The following is a 16369-nucleotide window of genomic DNA, read 5'->3' on the forward strand; positions in this document are numbered from 1 at the left end:
TTTTTGTGTCCTAACGATGCGAGAACACGCTGGCACCCTTGCGCCATTTATGGGTGATCCTGGACCTGCATTTCACTGGTGCAGAGGTCGTAGGAGATCTTAAGGGGTTTCAAGGCACACGGTCCCAAGTACTCGGAAGTGTGTTAAAGAGCCTTAAGCTTCAAAATGTGGCGCCCGCCAATACTCTTTCGAATTAAATTCTGAAAGAGTACCAATGTCTTGCTCGCACTAACAGTGTCGTGCAGTACATGTTTGTGGCTATACATTGGTCATCTCTGGATGCTTGCAGGAGGTGGTCATTGACCTGGACGGCTCCCAGACGCTCCGGATCCTGTGCTACGAGGAGCACACGAGCAACGGCACCACCGCGACCGTACTGCGGGGCAAGGCGGCCTTCGAGATGAGTCGCTCCTGGCTCACGGACAAGTACCAGGAGAAGTCCTTCAGCCTGCAAGAGGTCGGCCATATCCCTTGGCCTATCCCGTTTCGTTTTGCCGATGACGTTGCAGAGCACGCCCTTTCACATTCATTGCTGCGCATAACTTCATCCTGTCTCGAAGGCTGATTATGTCCTCTCTAAGTCTTAGTATGCCACCTGTAAAAGTTTGGAGGGTGGCAAGCCCGTTCAACAAATCTTTGGTGTTGTGTATCTTGCACCACTTTTCATCACTGATGAAAGGAAATGCTGGAGGATGACAACTTCCTTTCTTGTGGCGTATAATGAACAACACCAATAAATGAATCCTCAACATAATTTCTGCAATTTCAATTTGGAAAATAGAAGCCAGAGAAGTATACCATTTTACTTTATGTAGAGAGAAAAAGCCTTTTTGTACACTGTTATTTGTTAGGGAGGCGCTAGTGGGTTTAGTAGGTCGTTTCAACCAGACTTTTATCGAATATGTTTATGTTTAGATCGTTTCAGTTCCTTCGATAATGATATCTGGTACTCCACCCATGCCTTTGCACAAGCATCATATCGTTATTCGTCATTGGAGTTATTGGAATAATCTATGGAAACATGAGCTCTCAAACTGGGTTCCCCAGAGTACCCTCAGGGGTTCCCCAAGCTCCCAAATTTCCTCAGCCATCCTGGCTGAGGAAACGGGCAGGGGTAAGGATTGAACCCAGGATCCTTGGGTTCTGTAGCACGAGCTTTCGCTCCACGCTATTGAGTTGAAATATCTCAAGTGCCGTGGGGACCTGCATTGTCATGTACTAGTACCACACATTTTTTTTCTTGTGGACTTGGGCATTTGTGTTGCTATCGAATGCACACTCAAAGGGGAGCCGGAATGGTCACTATAAAAAATTCGACTTGGATCCTCATGAAACAATTCACTTTTCATATCACCAGATTTTAGAGATTAATGAATGCTTGGAGACGACTCTATAGTTAGAAGCTATGAGATGTAACATTTTGTTCTTACAAAACTATTAATGGATAATTGGATGAGTATTAGTAGTACTTACGTAAAGACAAGGCTGTCTGCCCTCTGACTAGTTGCTTCCTTCTTCTCGCCGTCTTGCAGTGCACGCTCAACCTCAGCATCAAGTACAGCTCCTCGGACGTTGGCTTGCAGAGGGTGCCATCGTGTAAACCCGTTGGGTCCTTCGGCATGAAGGTGCAACAGGTTTGCAAGTAAGTGCACTATTCCTCATTGCCTTTCTCTAGCTCGCCAGTTGCATTGGAGGTTGCCACTAGAAGTTATACTACAATAAATTTGCAAAGCCTCATAAGTGGGTTCTGCTTTTCTCAGTATTTTCTGAAATTGCTAACTACAAGTTTTTTTGTTTTTTTCAATTTTTTTTTACTGTGGTGCACTGAAATGACAAACATCAGAAGCCTCAAATAAAAACAAGACTGATGTTTTGGGCTTTTTTTGTTTTTTTGTCAGCAAGTACAGACTGCAGGGAGGTGTCTAAATCAAACGACATTGGCAACAAAGCAGGAAAGAGGGTTGATATAGTTGTTCATGATGAAGGGAATTTAGATAGCGTCATGATAAATAGGGTGCCAGATAGTCGTATGAACCTTGTCCAATTTTGTAAGATTTTAGAGCCTTTTCTCTCACTGGCAGCAATATTTACTCGTTTTTATTAGTGCAATAAGGCTTTTGTTTCTGATATGCCCCTCTCATGATCTGTCTTAAAGGCCAACGAGCAACCAAAAAGGAGGAAACTCCCTCAATTCATCCTTTCCATTCGAGAAAGAGGGAGACCCTCCTCTTCCCTTTCGGGAACCTCTACCAACAGGAGCTCAAAAACTGACTCCTGTTGGTCGAGGAGAGAAGACTGCGAAAGAAGATGAAGGGAAGGAAACTATAGAAACCGGTTTGGTGCCCAGCAATTCGGTTCTGTGGTTGGCCCCTTTAGGTCGTTTTCTTATGGAACAATGCCGAAGTACCTGGTTATGGCGTCAAATTTTAAACGTTAAACTTGGTTTAGGGCAACACCTTAGAGCAGTATTTTTGTTTGGTGCAGACAGAGGTCAGTTGATAAATGACACTTTAGCATAGAACTTGCCACGTAGGATGTACTTTTTCCTGGTTTAAAACATGCATTCTTGACCTGAACCTGAAACTCGAGCTTTCATTTGACCGTGGGTTCTAAGACTGTGTCCCTAGGATCCCAAGGGTCTTTATGGCTCCCCGACCTGCCGAAATTTCTCGACCGTCCTGGCCCCTAAGTAAAGTGTTTTCTTGGTTTAAGTACAGATCACAGTCATCCATTAGTGTCTAACTATGCGTCACACTTCCTAGTATATCCACTAATATTTTACAAGGTCCGTAGTCCTCTGCACCGCTTTGGTGCATCGAGACGAGACTGGGAGGGGTTCCTCCGTCGCCATTCGAGGCAGGGTTGTTCCTCAAGATCAGAAAGTTTGGGAACACCTGCTGCAGAGTTCAATTCGTACAGACTTGCCTTTCTGCATTATTTTACACTATATTGACAGCGTTGAGACTTTGGAGAACGGGTTCGCTGAGTGCATGCGGTGTGTTCTAGAAGAGCCAGTTTTAGAGCGCAGCTCTTAGGCACCTGTTTCTGGGTTTCGCGGCATCGGCTTTGGCGTCGGCGTTGGTGTAACTGCGGTATATTTAGCAGGAACTTCAGTTTCTCCGCTATATTTAGTGGACGAATTCAGTTTCTCTACTAGATTTAGCAGGAAATTGACGTCACATGACCTCAACACCAATTCAATCCCCCTCTAAATTTAGCGGGGAACCGAATTGGTGTTGAGGTCATATGACGCCAATTTTCCTGCTAAATCTAGCAGAGAAACTGAATTTGTGCGTAGGTGGCGTGACATCAAGTCATGTGATGTCATTTTGCCCGCTAAATTTAGTGGGGAAACTGAATTGGGGTTGAGGTCACGTGGCATCAATTTTTCGTCTTTGGATCGCAGAACAATCTTCATTCGCGGCTTGCACTTTGCAGATTTTTATTTTTTCTCCATTCTCGCACGCACGACTCGTCAACGTTGTAGCAGCCATACTTCTGGCCTGCCACTCGGTTTCCGATCTCTCCTGCAATGGATCTGACAACAACGCGGAGTGGCGATTGATGTCTCAGAGCTCGCAGAAACAAAGCAAAGATAGCTATCCGAAAGAAGAGAGGAGAAGGTGGGGATAAGAAAGTCCCTAGGAGAGACCGGAGAAGAAGGACACTGGGGAATTTACCCTTAAGACTTCGCGCGAATTGCCTTGAAGGTGCAGTGCTTGCCAAAATTCACGTGTAACCCGCACCCCAACTATGCCTTCAATTTTCTCTAAATATTTATGCGGGTTATACGCGAGAAAATGTGGTATAAGCAGACCGTATGTGGGCCGGGACTACTCGACAATTGACATCAGTGTGTTATCTTGTCGCTAGGTGTCGTAAGCGGTTGCTATGCAGTCGCTCGCTTTCAAAAGCAAATGTCTGAACCCCCCTAAAGGGACAGTGACACCCCCCAAAATAAATTTTTGTGTTTTTTTGCCACGCGATTTAATATGGTGTCAGAAGACTACTCAATCAATACTTTCCTACAGCTTCAAATATATTCACACCTTCTGTCCAGTTACTTCTTCTGTCTTTGCAAAATTCACGCTGTTCCATTACGATCACATATATTCTTAATAAAGCAAAAAAAGAAATGCAACTGCGCGAAACCGATGCCAAGACTGAGCTGGGAAGGAAAGAATAAATGTAGGAGAGGAGTGCTGGGAGTCATAAGGCTACACCTAACCGCATTTATTTTTTCTTTGTTTTTCTTGCGAAGCAGACAAAAATTGTGCATTTTTCAAGCTCTTACTACCGTATAAACTCGTGTAAGGGCCGCACAATTTTTTCCCGATTTGAGGGCAAATTTTCAAGGTGCGGCCGCCATACACGGATTAAAAAAAAAAATCTGTATCCACATTTCGAAATGAACGTACATGAGTGCGCTCGGCTGCACTGGTCGAAAATGCCTTCACTCCGGAATCCGGACTGATTCGTCAGTCGGATTTAATTAGTTTACATACTGTGCGATACGCATCTTTCTTTTTTTTTTTTTTTGTACTTGATAGCATGCGCGGCAACTTTCGACTAGAATGCCGTATGACTGTTGAAGTGGTGCTTGCCCATAGCTCTGATTGCGCGAAAAGGCAGACAAATCATGACGCTTTGACACGAATTGAAGAACAAAAGAAAATCTCCCCAGAGCGTACAGTGGCGTTCAGAAACCTGAGTGCACGCGTGAGCCGAGCCTGCTGAATCCCCATTCCTCGCGCTTGCCATGGAAGCTGACATATCCTATAACTTTTCTCAATGTCTTCTGGCCGCAACATAAACGCATCCCGACGGTGCGGCTGACCACAATCGAGGTCGGCAGCCATTGTGCTATACGGTGATACGGATGGGTGGAGAGCAAATATCGGGGATGCGGAGACGTGCCGCTCCATGCTCGGGCGGTGGCTAGCGCCACCTAGCGATATATATTCATAGAAACTTTCATGCATTACAGCCGGCGCGCCTCAAAAACAAGGGGGTGCGGCGCATACACGAATAATTTCTCTAATTTTGTTTTCTGCAATATTTTGTCCTAAATATGGGGGTGCGGCCCTTACACGCAATTATACGGTAATTCGTGTTTGTAAGACGAGCAATGTCTTCAGCCAGGAGAAGTTTCAACGACTCAGCGACGTCTTCGTGAGGATCAGCTTGGTGGTCGGGCGTGTCGTACGGAATAAATCTCAATGGTTTTGATCGGTAAAAGATTTCTCTTTTGAAGCTATACAAATTCGCCAGTACCGCGAACAACACTTCTGAAGTAGAGGTCCCGCACCCATCGTCCCCTGCCATCGCCTAGTCTGCTTCATTCAGCTTCCCTGCAGAATTCAGAATTATGCAGAGAATGCACGGAGTGCTTCCAGTGCTCTGTGCAACTTTTTTAATGGGTTTCATATTTCTTTCTAGTTTTAATATTGAGTGTGTGCCTGGGATGACCTACGACTTTGATTATATTTCGGATCTGTGTCTAAACCATAGAGATTAGCACGTGACCATGGAAAAGAGAGTGAGCGTGATTCAAACCGGCCATTTCTCAATCGGCGTTTTTCGGGGGGAAAGAAAACGAATTTCGAGCCGCAAATTCTGTTCTGGGTAGTTGGGCTGTCGTATGTCATGTACAAATGAAAACCTTGGCGAGCATAAATACCCTGTCAGTGTCTGTAGCGTTGTCCTGTGTTTGGTTCTGCCATGGTGCAGAGTTGCGCGTCTTTCTCATGCTTCTCCGTACCCGTTTCAGGAAAGAAAAGAGTGCGGTACCCTTTGTGATTACGACCTGCGTGAGGGAGGTGGAGCGAAGGGGCATCAACGAGGTGGGCATCTACAGGGTCTCCGGGTCGGCTTCCGACCTCCAGAGGCTCAAGAGGACTTTTGAGAACGGTACGTAGGGCCACTTCTACCGAACTTGCGCTGCTGTACTACTTGCGTAGTATGGCAGCGACCTCGTGTTATCTGTACAGCTAATTGTTCTTAGTCTAGTCCTATGTGTCCAAGGGGGATTCCCAGAAGTTTTTTGTCGTTACGGTGCCGCAGAAGTCAAAGTGTGCTATGTGTGGTTTAACATGACATAACTTCTAGCTCGAAATTTCACCAGAATTCCTGCTGGAAACCTTTGTCCCGTGTGTTTTTAGACGTGGAGGCAGTGTTTTCTGGTTCACTCAACTTCTCTTGCATTGTGATCGGCTGGTGCTTGATTTTTATACATGCTGGTCTTTATACGGAGTTGGCACAAGGCAACACTTCAGAAGTTGGCTCGTTGGCAGCAGAACTGACCCTGGCAGACGCCACCCACGGCAGTTTAAAAAAGGGGAAAACAAAGTAAGCTTGTGTCGACTCTTTTGAGTTCTGTTGTCAATAGAGCCATCTCCTTGCTTCTTCATTTGCAGAATTGCTAATGTGCACTGTGGCATTATTCCAAAAGTGGTCTAAGTGCATAGCATTGCTAGGTCCTTTATGGCGTCAACCAGCACTGGGATATCATGGTGTCGCATGACGTGACCTGGCGTCGCATCATGTGATGTCAGGTGACATCATGACATGACATCGTAAGGTCACATCGCGTGACATTGTGACAACTTTATATCTTCAAAAATGTTTGCAATATGCTTTTCTGTGGCCTCGTTACCGCGCCCGCAGAAGGAGTAGTATGAAAAGGCCCTAATAACGCTGTGCATTTGAACGCCTTCGAAAATGCCAAAGAGAACGCCAAAATTTTTTAAGGCTACAATAAGCTGACGCCCATCTATAGGGTATCAAGGCTCACACCCTATAGATGAGGAACCTCATTTTCACGCAAAATACCTTTTTTTGAATAAATCCGTAGACATCAACTAGTCCGCTCAGGGAGAAGCAGTGAACGAAGTGGGGGAAGCGCGAAAGCAGCACAAGTGACAAGTGACTGTGATAGCTTTTCTGCCAGTGTCCAGGGTAAAAGATGATGCTTTACTATTTTATTTTCCGGCCCAATTTTGAAGTAAGGACCGACCTAAGCATATTCTGATTTGTACATTGCTGGCATACAATCAGCTTTGTAGCAAGAGACCGAAATGATACGTGTTTTGCCATTCGGGGGGTCGCCGAGCTGGCTCTTCCACTGTGGTGATTGGCTGCAACATGTGATGTGCCCATCCTCATTCACTCGGATCAGGCTGTATGATGTGGAGTCCTTCTGTAACCGTAAAATTCAGAGCAAGCACCTGTGCAAAAGCTAAAGATTATCACAAAAAAATGGGGATGAGCTCTTGTTAGGTCTGAGAGCCGAAAAGTGGTAGTTGCACGTGGTAGGATTGGCCTTGTTTAAAAATCAGAGACGGAGCCTCTAATTTTTAAAGCAGCCACACCACTTTTGTCAAGCCTACTTTGCGCCAGCACTGTAACTTCAAGCTTTACCACTTCGCACCAAAGTATGCGCATAAGACTTCACCGCTTTGCATGCACTTCCTTCTTGGTGAAGAAGCTGACGCAGAGGAACACCTCTGTCAGCTCGGGGGGCTCAAAAGTATTCTGAATTAGGTGCTGCGTACGTCTTTTACTAATATATGAAAATGTTTGAGAAGTAGGTGGTAGGCACTTATTGTGACATGGGCGCATGTACAGTATATTTTACGGTAATAAAAGTGTTATTTTGCATTATAGAAATGTATGGGTGCCTGCTTGGCCTTCTGAACACAATCCATCCGACCATGACATTGAATCAATGTGGGTTTACAATTAGTAGTTTGGGTGGTGGTTCTCTCAAACATGGACTCCTTTTTTTCCCCGATCCTTCAGACCCCTATGAAGCGGAGCAGCTGCTTAAGGAGGTGGACATCAACAACGTAACGGGTTTGCTGAAGCTGTACCTACGTGAACTACCGGAGGCTCTCTTCACGGATGGCCTCTACCCAAGGTTCTTCGAAGCATTCAGTAAGTCGTCTCTATTCCTCTGCAGCACACTCAAACCTTTAAAAGGTGGAAACCTTGTGCATTCTAGGCATGTGGATTTCGCGGGGTGCATTAACAATGATTATGGGCATGAATCAACTCATACAAATGACTAGAGCAACTAAGTTCTGTAAAATGAAGATTCCTGTGCTGTACCTTGGTACAACTGAGGCACCTATAACAATTCTTTTTAATGTTCATGCGTGCTTTGAATTAGCTTGTTTACACTGCAGAGAATTCTCTAAGATGACATTCTTTGTTCGTGAAACAAGGAGACATAAAAAATGGCATAAGAGCTTGTCTGGTAGGATGCTCCAATACATTGTAACGTTCTAGCCAGTGCAACTGCCACACTCTGGGTTACACAGGCTTCTTTGTTGAAGTCACTTCAGAAGGCTATTGCTACCTACACATTGCAGCTTACTCGATCAAACATATTTTAATGTGTTAGCATTAGTGCACTGGTACGTACATGCGCCAACCTTGGATGGTTTGGAGTATTCGAAGTTCACAACACTGTCACGGGGTGGTGCCACAGTACCACTGGCTGTGGAAACTGGCTAGGAAACACCTCCTGCAAGCGCCAACAGATGGTGGCGGGGTGCATATTTTGAGAAGCTAGACGATAGGATGCATGTCAATGGAGGCCACACTCGATTGGCTGGTTATAAGGAGTGACGCCCTGACGCAACAGAAGATTGTCAGCAACGTCCTCCATTGCCAATCTCGGTGCCGCGCAGTGGGGGATCGCAGGTGTATCACTGGTGCGCGTGTTAACGCACCCCGGCCCCCCGTTCAGGCCGCTTTTTTGGCGACATTCTGCAGATGGCTCATTACAAAATATTATCCCACCTCGGGCCACCCGTATATGCCACCCGGCGGCGCCCCACCGGCGGCCCAAGTACGCCCCAGTCCCGGCGTCCCCCACTGCGCCTCAGTTGCTGGGTGTTACGTCATGCCGTCCCTCTCCATAGCCAGCCAATCCTGCGCGGCTGCCCTTGCTATGCGACCTATCGCTAGCCTCTTGAAATAAGCAGCCGAGGTGCGGGTGCGTGCTTTGGACACCCTTGGGAGCTAATGCGCTGGCTTTTGAGACCTGTGGATGCATATGGGCTGCAGTACGTTCCATTCTTCGACCTGCCATACCGTTCTTCACGCAGTTACCATGTCACTGGGCCGTAAGTGCATGGTGTTGTCACCCCTGTATGCACAACATGCACGCACAAGAACGAAATGGCTCCGCCGTTTTCTGTGTTAAGTGACCCAATCTGCTTGCACTAGAGAGAAGAGGGGTTTTGTAAATGTTCACCCCGCAAAAAATTGCCAAGAGTCTGCATTCATCATGCTTTGTGATACATAGCCGCTGCGCGAAATGCTAACATATTTCTTTGAGAATCAGCGTGGCGGTAACAGTGATTTGGGCCCATTTCTTTATGAAGTTTGTGTCACTTTTATGCAAGGTGGAGGGGCCTTCAAGCATTTCCTTGAGTCGGATGAGAGAAATGGCAGAACCGGCTCGACGAGCCTAAGAGGCCTGTAATTCAAGTTCTTCTTGTCTTACGGTCAAGGGATAAACACAGTAACTTTAATTTCCAGTCTTTTGTTTACACTTGAAAGTGGAAAGAGCACTGAAAATGTTAAGCCTACCTTTAGCTTGCATGTTGCTCCATCACAAAAGTGGGGCTAGATTTTGTGCTTTACACTGTGGTTTTGGGTCGATTGGGAGTATTTTTTGGTCGCCTTTACTTTTTCAGGCAAACATGACCAAGAGGAGAAAAAGACCATGCTGCTCAACTTGTTCAACAAACTGCCAGAAGTAAACCAGCATGTCACCTTGTTTCTGATCGACCACATGGTCAAGTAAGAAAGCATTTTTGTTTTGATCCTTGTCACCACCATTTCTTTTCACCATCTTATTGTGTATTTCTAGTTGAATTCACCATTTGTTGTTGCTAGGCATCTAGAAGGCTTACTATGATCGTGATTAGAACTGTATTTATTTTCGTTAACTATACTTGGATAACAGAGAAGGTAGACATTTATCACTTCAGAATAAATAAGAAAATGCTTCTCTCAGATCAGAAAGTTACTCTAAATGAATCTATCCTTTCTTGATGCGAGAGGGAGTTTGAATGCAAAAGCATTAACTGTCCCATGGAGCGAACCGGCGTTATCAGCTCTTGGAGCCGTGCCAAACGGCATCTAAATTCCCCTGTCCCATGGAGCAAAGCCTGTAAGTCTGTAGCAGTGAATTGATGGATAAGCTCCCACTGGCTGGTGTACGGCATAGTTCGAAAATATTTCTATATGCACATCCCTTCTCAAAAGTCAAACTTTTCCTCCGTTATATTTGTTCTTCTGGCTGTGCTACTAAACTTCCGCACAACACTTAAAAATCCTGGGAGCGCTATTGTAGACTTCTCAAATTTGGCTGAACTGGTGAATACCAGGGCTGGGCATTGATTAAGAATTTTAACCCGATCAAACGCTACCCATTCATTGATTAATTAATCCAGTGATCGCATAGTATCTAAAAAAGTGTAATTTTATTAGCTTTCTTACATTATTATTTTAGCTTACAATCGCTCTGGCTGACAATCCTATGGAATATGCTGAAGAGATGTACCGTGGAATACAACAGCACTGCCTCCTAGAACAAAAATATGAGCGCCAACTAAGAAAGCGGACATATTTTTTCCAGCAAATTTCCACAATATCTTCTCAGCCAGTTATCCGGCTAAAGAAAATTTTATCACGATTAAAGCATTAATTAATTAATTAGAAGATTAATCTATCAAATGCCCAGCCCTAGTGAATACTGTAAGCATTTAATGGGCTTTTTTAGGCAGATCTAAAAAGCCCCTCAGTCTACTAAAACTGTGGCCTAGTATCTTCGACGAATGGAGTAATAACTCCTGCATTGATGCACAAGTCCTGTTGAAACCAGTTTATTATACTTGGTTTCACCTTGCAGTGAACTGTGGAGAGTGCTACAAGCCATCTAAGCCAATCCAGTCTTGTATGAGTCTCACTTGACCTTTGGGGAGTGTGCAGCGACGTACGGGCACATAGTTCGAGTGATTTGTTCCCAGCATTGGATTAACTGGAATCACTCGTAACGTTCACTACGATCCGTCATATATACTGGGCACGGACTGTAGTTCGCACAAACCATATAGTCCACAAGGTCAAATTTCAGCCGAAACAAAAAAAAAAGCCTTTTTCCTAGATAGTGTGCAACCAGTGGGTGCTTAGTCTAAACGTGGTGCGTGGTCCGTATGTAAACAAATTCTCATACGCTGCGCACCACAAGCAATTCCCGCTTTATTAGGGGCGAAGTTCCTTAGGGTCTAGCCTTGTCCGTCCGTCCGTCCTCACATAAAAAGAAAAAATGTTTGCGCAGTTGACAGGATTCGAACCTGTGCGGGGAGACCCCAATGGATTTCTAGTCCATCGCCTTAACCACTCGGCCACGACTGCGGGACGAGTAGGGGGTTCTGAGATGTGGTAGTAACTCAAGAGCTGGGGTTTCTGTCATGGATGAAACGTTGCATGTAGCCGCTCAATGTCTATACAGGAGAGGGCGCTGCGGTCAAATGCGTATATAACCGCGTTAAACTTTGCATGCATTGGCTCAACGTTTATAGACGAGAGGGCGCTGCGTTCAAATGCTCAAATGCGTATATAACCACGTTCCATACCACACATTCTCTTTTTGACATGGATCGTTGACAGTGGAGATGCGTTCCCACAGCTTCTAGCAGATCCAAGCTGATCCGCTAGAAGAACCACTGGCTCTGCATTTCACCGACCATAAAGCAGTAAAAATGAAGTCGAAACGCAACTTGGAACTCAGCACTACCTATGAACAATAAAATCAGTATCATCAGCACCACCAGAGCTTCGCCCCAATCAACATCATTCACCACATGGAGATGCGGTCATTTTTAGTACACAGAGCAACTTGTATCGTACAGAAATAGTGACACAACTGTCATTCACAAGATTTGTCACGTCTTGTTGTAACGAACAATTCCGAAAAAGCCACGCACATCTGCACCTGTAGATAAATCGCTCCGCATAAAATTTCCCAACTTTGAAGGTGTTGGACCGGAATATATGGTGCGGAGAAATACAGACAAAGTGTCTGTAGGTGGCGTCTTCCGCTCGAGGGCAATCTCGCGTTTCACTCCGCCGGCGCGGGTCTCTCGCGCTCCCGGGCCGGAACGGAGGAGCACTGCCGGCTCAAGGCAGTCGCCTGTTTCAGGATCAACCAGAACGAGGCACAGAACAAGATGTCCCTGCACAACTTGGCCACTGTGTTCGGGCCATCCATCATTCGTCCGTGCAGCAATGCGGCCAGCCAGAGCCCCAGCGACCTGCTCACCACCAGTACCGTGGACGTCATGGCGCAGGCGGGCATCCTCTACTTCTTCCTGCGCCGGAGAGCGGCGGGGTTTGCCCTGAGCAACTCGGAGGCCCGTGAAATTGTCCAGGCCACGGACTGACGCACCCGCCTGCTTCCGTCGTGCATCGTCCCTGCTAGAACCGCTTGATAATCTACGCTCGGAGTATAGGCACTCCACCCCTTGATTTTCTTGCGGGCTTAGTGCCCAGCTGGTGCAATTGGCGATCGCAACAATTTGTAAATCTGGCTTCCCGAGCTTGAAATGCGTTGCTGAGAAGCCGATGTGATGTCGTTTTGCTCCATCGTGGACTGTTTTAACGTTTCCGAAGGACGGAAAACCACCTCCTGCGATTTCAGATAAACTTCCGGACAACTGGTAACGACGATTTTATGCACCGAGGTGACTGAGGCGTCGTTACTCCAAAGCGTAGCTTATTCGGCGGCTCCAGTCTCTACCTAGTCCATTTTAAATATTTTTTGTCGTCGTCGTCGTCGTCCTAGGTTGTGTTTCTTCGCGTCTCCCTGCGTCTTGCCCGCGCTCTCTCTTCCGAAATGAAAGGACAGAACCCCATGCGCGTGGTTGTTTTTTTCCTCATGGGTTTGTTCTTCTTTTCTTTTTAAAGCCAAAGGTCGGCTGAAGCTGCCGCTTTTGCTTGGCCAGCCCCGTGGACGGCCGAAGTCCGATGCCAGCATTTTAAGCGAAACGTGAGGACATGTTCCTCTCACATTTTAGAGAAGCCAAGGGGGGGAACTTCTGCAGTTGTACGAGCTCGTCTTCCGTCTTCTGCCAGTCTTCCGTAGCTTAAGGTCTCCCGGTCTCCCATACCCTCGCAGTTGTGACCACAAGGAATTGCTCGACAAATTGTTTCTGAGATGGCTTTTTTTTTTTTTTTTTTGACAGCGATTGTTGTTTTAGTTTCTGACAAGGTGAGAAAGACTGGCAGGAGCTTCGGCTGTCCCGCCTCCAGCGCAAACACTCTGCCTTCAACTACGCTTCGGCGTCTGGTTCACCTAGCCGATGCGCGGCGGAAGGCACAAAGCATGTGCTGCAAGCCAGGCGTTCAAAAGACGCGCCCTGCCACTCTCATTCTGTCCGCGACCGTAATATTTTATTCTCCCGCGTTTAGTTCATCTCCCTCGAGAGGCTAGGTTGGTGTATGTACGAGAATTTTTTTAACCCTATTTCATATAATTTGTCCAGACTTCTTAAAGAATCGAGCATTGACATCGATAGGACCAACAGTACAAAGAAAAAAGGCTGTTTTAGAATGTTTGGGGGCCTTGATACTACGCTCATTAGAAATATTTGTTTTTATGCCTCCGAAAGCGTCGGCGAAAGGTCCGAGCTCTCCTTTTGTGTTTACCAGCTTCTTATTAGCGAGACTGTAAGGCTCGCACTGTGCCAGGAGCCTGCTCATTTAAAATCTTCCGGGTATCGTTACAAAGTGTATAATGGCCAGGAAAGAAAGCCAATCATTACGTATCCCTTTCGTTCGTGCCGTCTCGTGTAAATAACCTTGAACGAGACCTTTGTGGTCTTTCTTTTCTTAATTGTACATTTTATCGTTGTTTGTTGTATGGGTGCCTCGTGCCCGCTCTTGTACATCATATGCAAGTTTTTTATGCGAGGAAAGCACGAAGTAGGCCTCTTGTTTTTCTGTCGCCCATGGTTGTACCACTGCAGTCTGTATGCCGGATTGAAATCTGCCAGTTTAGGGTGAAATAGAGGTGCAGGATGTGCAACCATGGTATATGATATCTTAAGAACAACAAGAGATTTTTGGTTTTTCTCTTGGAAGATATGCCACGCTATGCAAAAATGGGTGTGGGAAATCTAATGATGGCTCATTCAAAAGATTTTGCTAATACATTCATTTAGGGAGTAATAGATAAAGTTACTTCTACAAGCCTGTATGCAGTTTGGAACATGACACCAAAATCTGATAGATATATTATTATTCTTGGATTCCTTCTTTCTACATGATACATAAATTTCCTTTTTAATTTTTTTGGGGGTATTTTATTGCGATAGGTATATAAAATATTTTATATTTCACCTTCAAGCTTAACAAAGGACACTAAGAGTTGTTTGTCTTATGTAGTTCAGTTTTAATGTTTATTTGTCTTTCCTTAAGGTTACAAGAACCTTAATTACACAAAACAATGTTTCAGCTCTGTCAGCAGGGAATGCCAGCAAGGTAGCCAATAAAATCAGACTTTTTGTTTGTCACTAACATCTCAGTGGCTTCATAGATGTTGAAAATGTATGCTAAGGAGTATATAATAAACAGATTATTGTCTTTTTATTGTAGGGCATGAAAGAAGTATGTCAGGCTAATTTGTAATTTATGAGCTGTTACAGAGGCAGTATCCAGGGTTAGAGACAATGTGCGGTATTTTAGTATTTAAGTGCAGGGCAGGAAACTCATCTACCAGCACATTCTGAGCTTGGGCGAGAGCAGTTTCTTTATTATTATTATGTGTGTTGTTATCGTATGTTGCATTCGTGTTCCCCGTTTTTTTAAGCACGTCTCACACAGTGTTCCTGCCATCAAACAAACGGGAGTTCATTTCATTCCCATGCAAGTTTTATTAGCAGTTTGACATTGTAGCCCTTAAACTCGTGTCACTGCCACATGCCAAATGTCAGAACTCTTTTAATATATATATTTGTACCAGTGCGATGAGGAAGTCTTTTGTATTACCTCTTTATTCACACTTCATACAGAACTCGTTAGTGATGACCGTCATTTTTAACTGTATTCCTCTCATGCTTCTCGCAACATGCCATCGCCTACCTAAGGAGGGACCAGAAAAACGAGAATTTGCTTTTGGAATATACTTAGCTTAGTGCTGCGTAGAGAGCTGTTATTTTGCATTCTATGCCTGGGAAACAATGCGTGTTGTTTGTGTCGAACTGTTTCAAGGGGCCAAAGTGCAATTGCTCTCTTTTTTTTAATAGAAAATAGAAACATGGATTTCTTAGGTTACGCCAAAGGAAAGTAGAGCAAATTCTCTCTACACCCTTCTAAAAGAAACCTATTCAAAATAGTATATAAATTGGTACCATTCAATTCCGAGTTCTGTAGTCATCAATCTGTTTGGGGACAGCAGTGAACTCTGGCTATTTTAAGGTGCAGATTTATTATATAATGATGGTAAATTTTAACATTTTTTTCATTTAATAATTATTGATAGTTTCATTATTGCTTGTTAATGAAGTTTCAGTTTGTATTTTTTGACATTTGAAGTCAGTATTAAAACAAGGACTTCTTTTAGCAGAACATTTTAGTATTGCAAAAATAAGGCAGGTATGAGGTTTGTTAACCGACTGGAGAATGTGAACATAAAAATGGTTGATTTCCTTGTTTTTCTCTTCTAGCTGTCAGAACTAGCATCGTCATTTCATTCATTTTTGGGCTACAAAACATAGGTACTATATCTTTATGCTAGTTGTAGCATTTTCCAAGTGTAACGAGACATACGCAACATTACAAAGCAATGTTCTCGTGAAAGAACTGCAGTTTGCCATTGCCTTTGCAAGCCACAATGTTTCTGTACCTACTAAGCTTTTGGACATACACTAACCGTTTTTACAGTTTACAAACTTTGATTACGTGAGTGTTTGTGATGTGGTTGGTCCGGTCTTGTACATAGTGGATGCAGGAGAAAACCTGATGTGTATATTGTGTGGTGATGGGACTTTGTACATATATTCACAATAAAGTTGGCAAACATGACATGACATTCTGGTGCCTTTCTTATCCTGTATCCAGGAATTTCCCTAGATCCCCCTAGGGGGAGTCGAGACCCCCCCTAGTTTTCCTGGACACCCCCCTTAAATCTAAAAAAAAAATAAAAAATAAAATTCTTTTTATTTTTTATTTTAGAAAACACCACCTCTCAGGTGTATATATACAGAAAGGGAAACATACATTACGGGTATGAGCATTTGGTTAATAGACGTCTGTAATGTAGCTAGTGGACTAAAAAAGAAACAGTTTCATA

The 16369-nt window shown here is 44.7% G+C and overlaps 1 protein-coding gene across 1 annotated transcript in view; it reads left to right on the top strand.

Annotated features, from left to right (window-relative positions):
- The window catches only part of LOC8038641 (active breakpoint cluster region-related protein), a 189135-nt gene extending 173027 nt beyond the window's left edge, over positions 1-16108 (top strand). The window contains exons 18-23 of the mRNA XM_042290938.1: positions 290-457; positions 1533-1642; positions 5771-5910; positions 7801-7935; positions 9708-9813; positions 12221-16108. Coding sequence (XP_042146872.1) covers positions 290-457; positions 1533-1642; positions 5771-5910; positions 7801-7935; positions 9708-9813; positions 12221-12461 — 900 coding nt within the window. The 3' untranslated portion in view covers positions 12462-16108. The remainder of the gene's footprint in view (positions 1-289; positions 458-1532; positions 1643-5770; positions 5911-7800; positions 7936-9707; positions 9814-12220) is intronic.
- The last annotated feature ends 261 nt before the right edge of the window (positions 16109-16369 follow it).

The sequence above is a fragment of the Ixodes scapularis genome, unplaced genomic scaffold (genome assembly GCF_016920785.2).
Source record: "Ixodes scapularis isolate PalLabHiFi unplaced genomic scaffold, ASM1692078v2 PGA_scaffold1__304_contigs__length_218370807, whole genome shotgun sequence".
NCBI lineage: Eukaryota > Metazoa > Arthropoda > Arachnida > Ixodida > Ixodidae > Ixodes > Ixodes scapularis.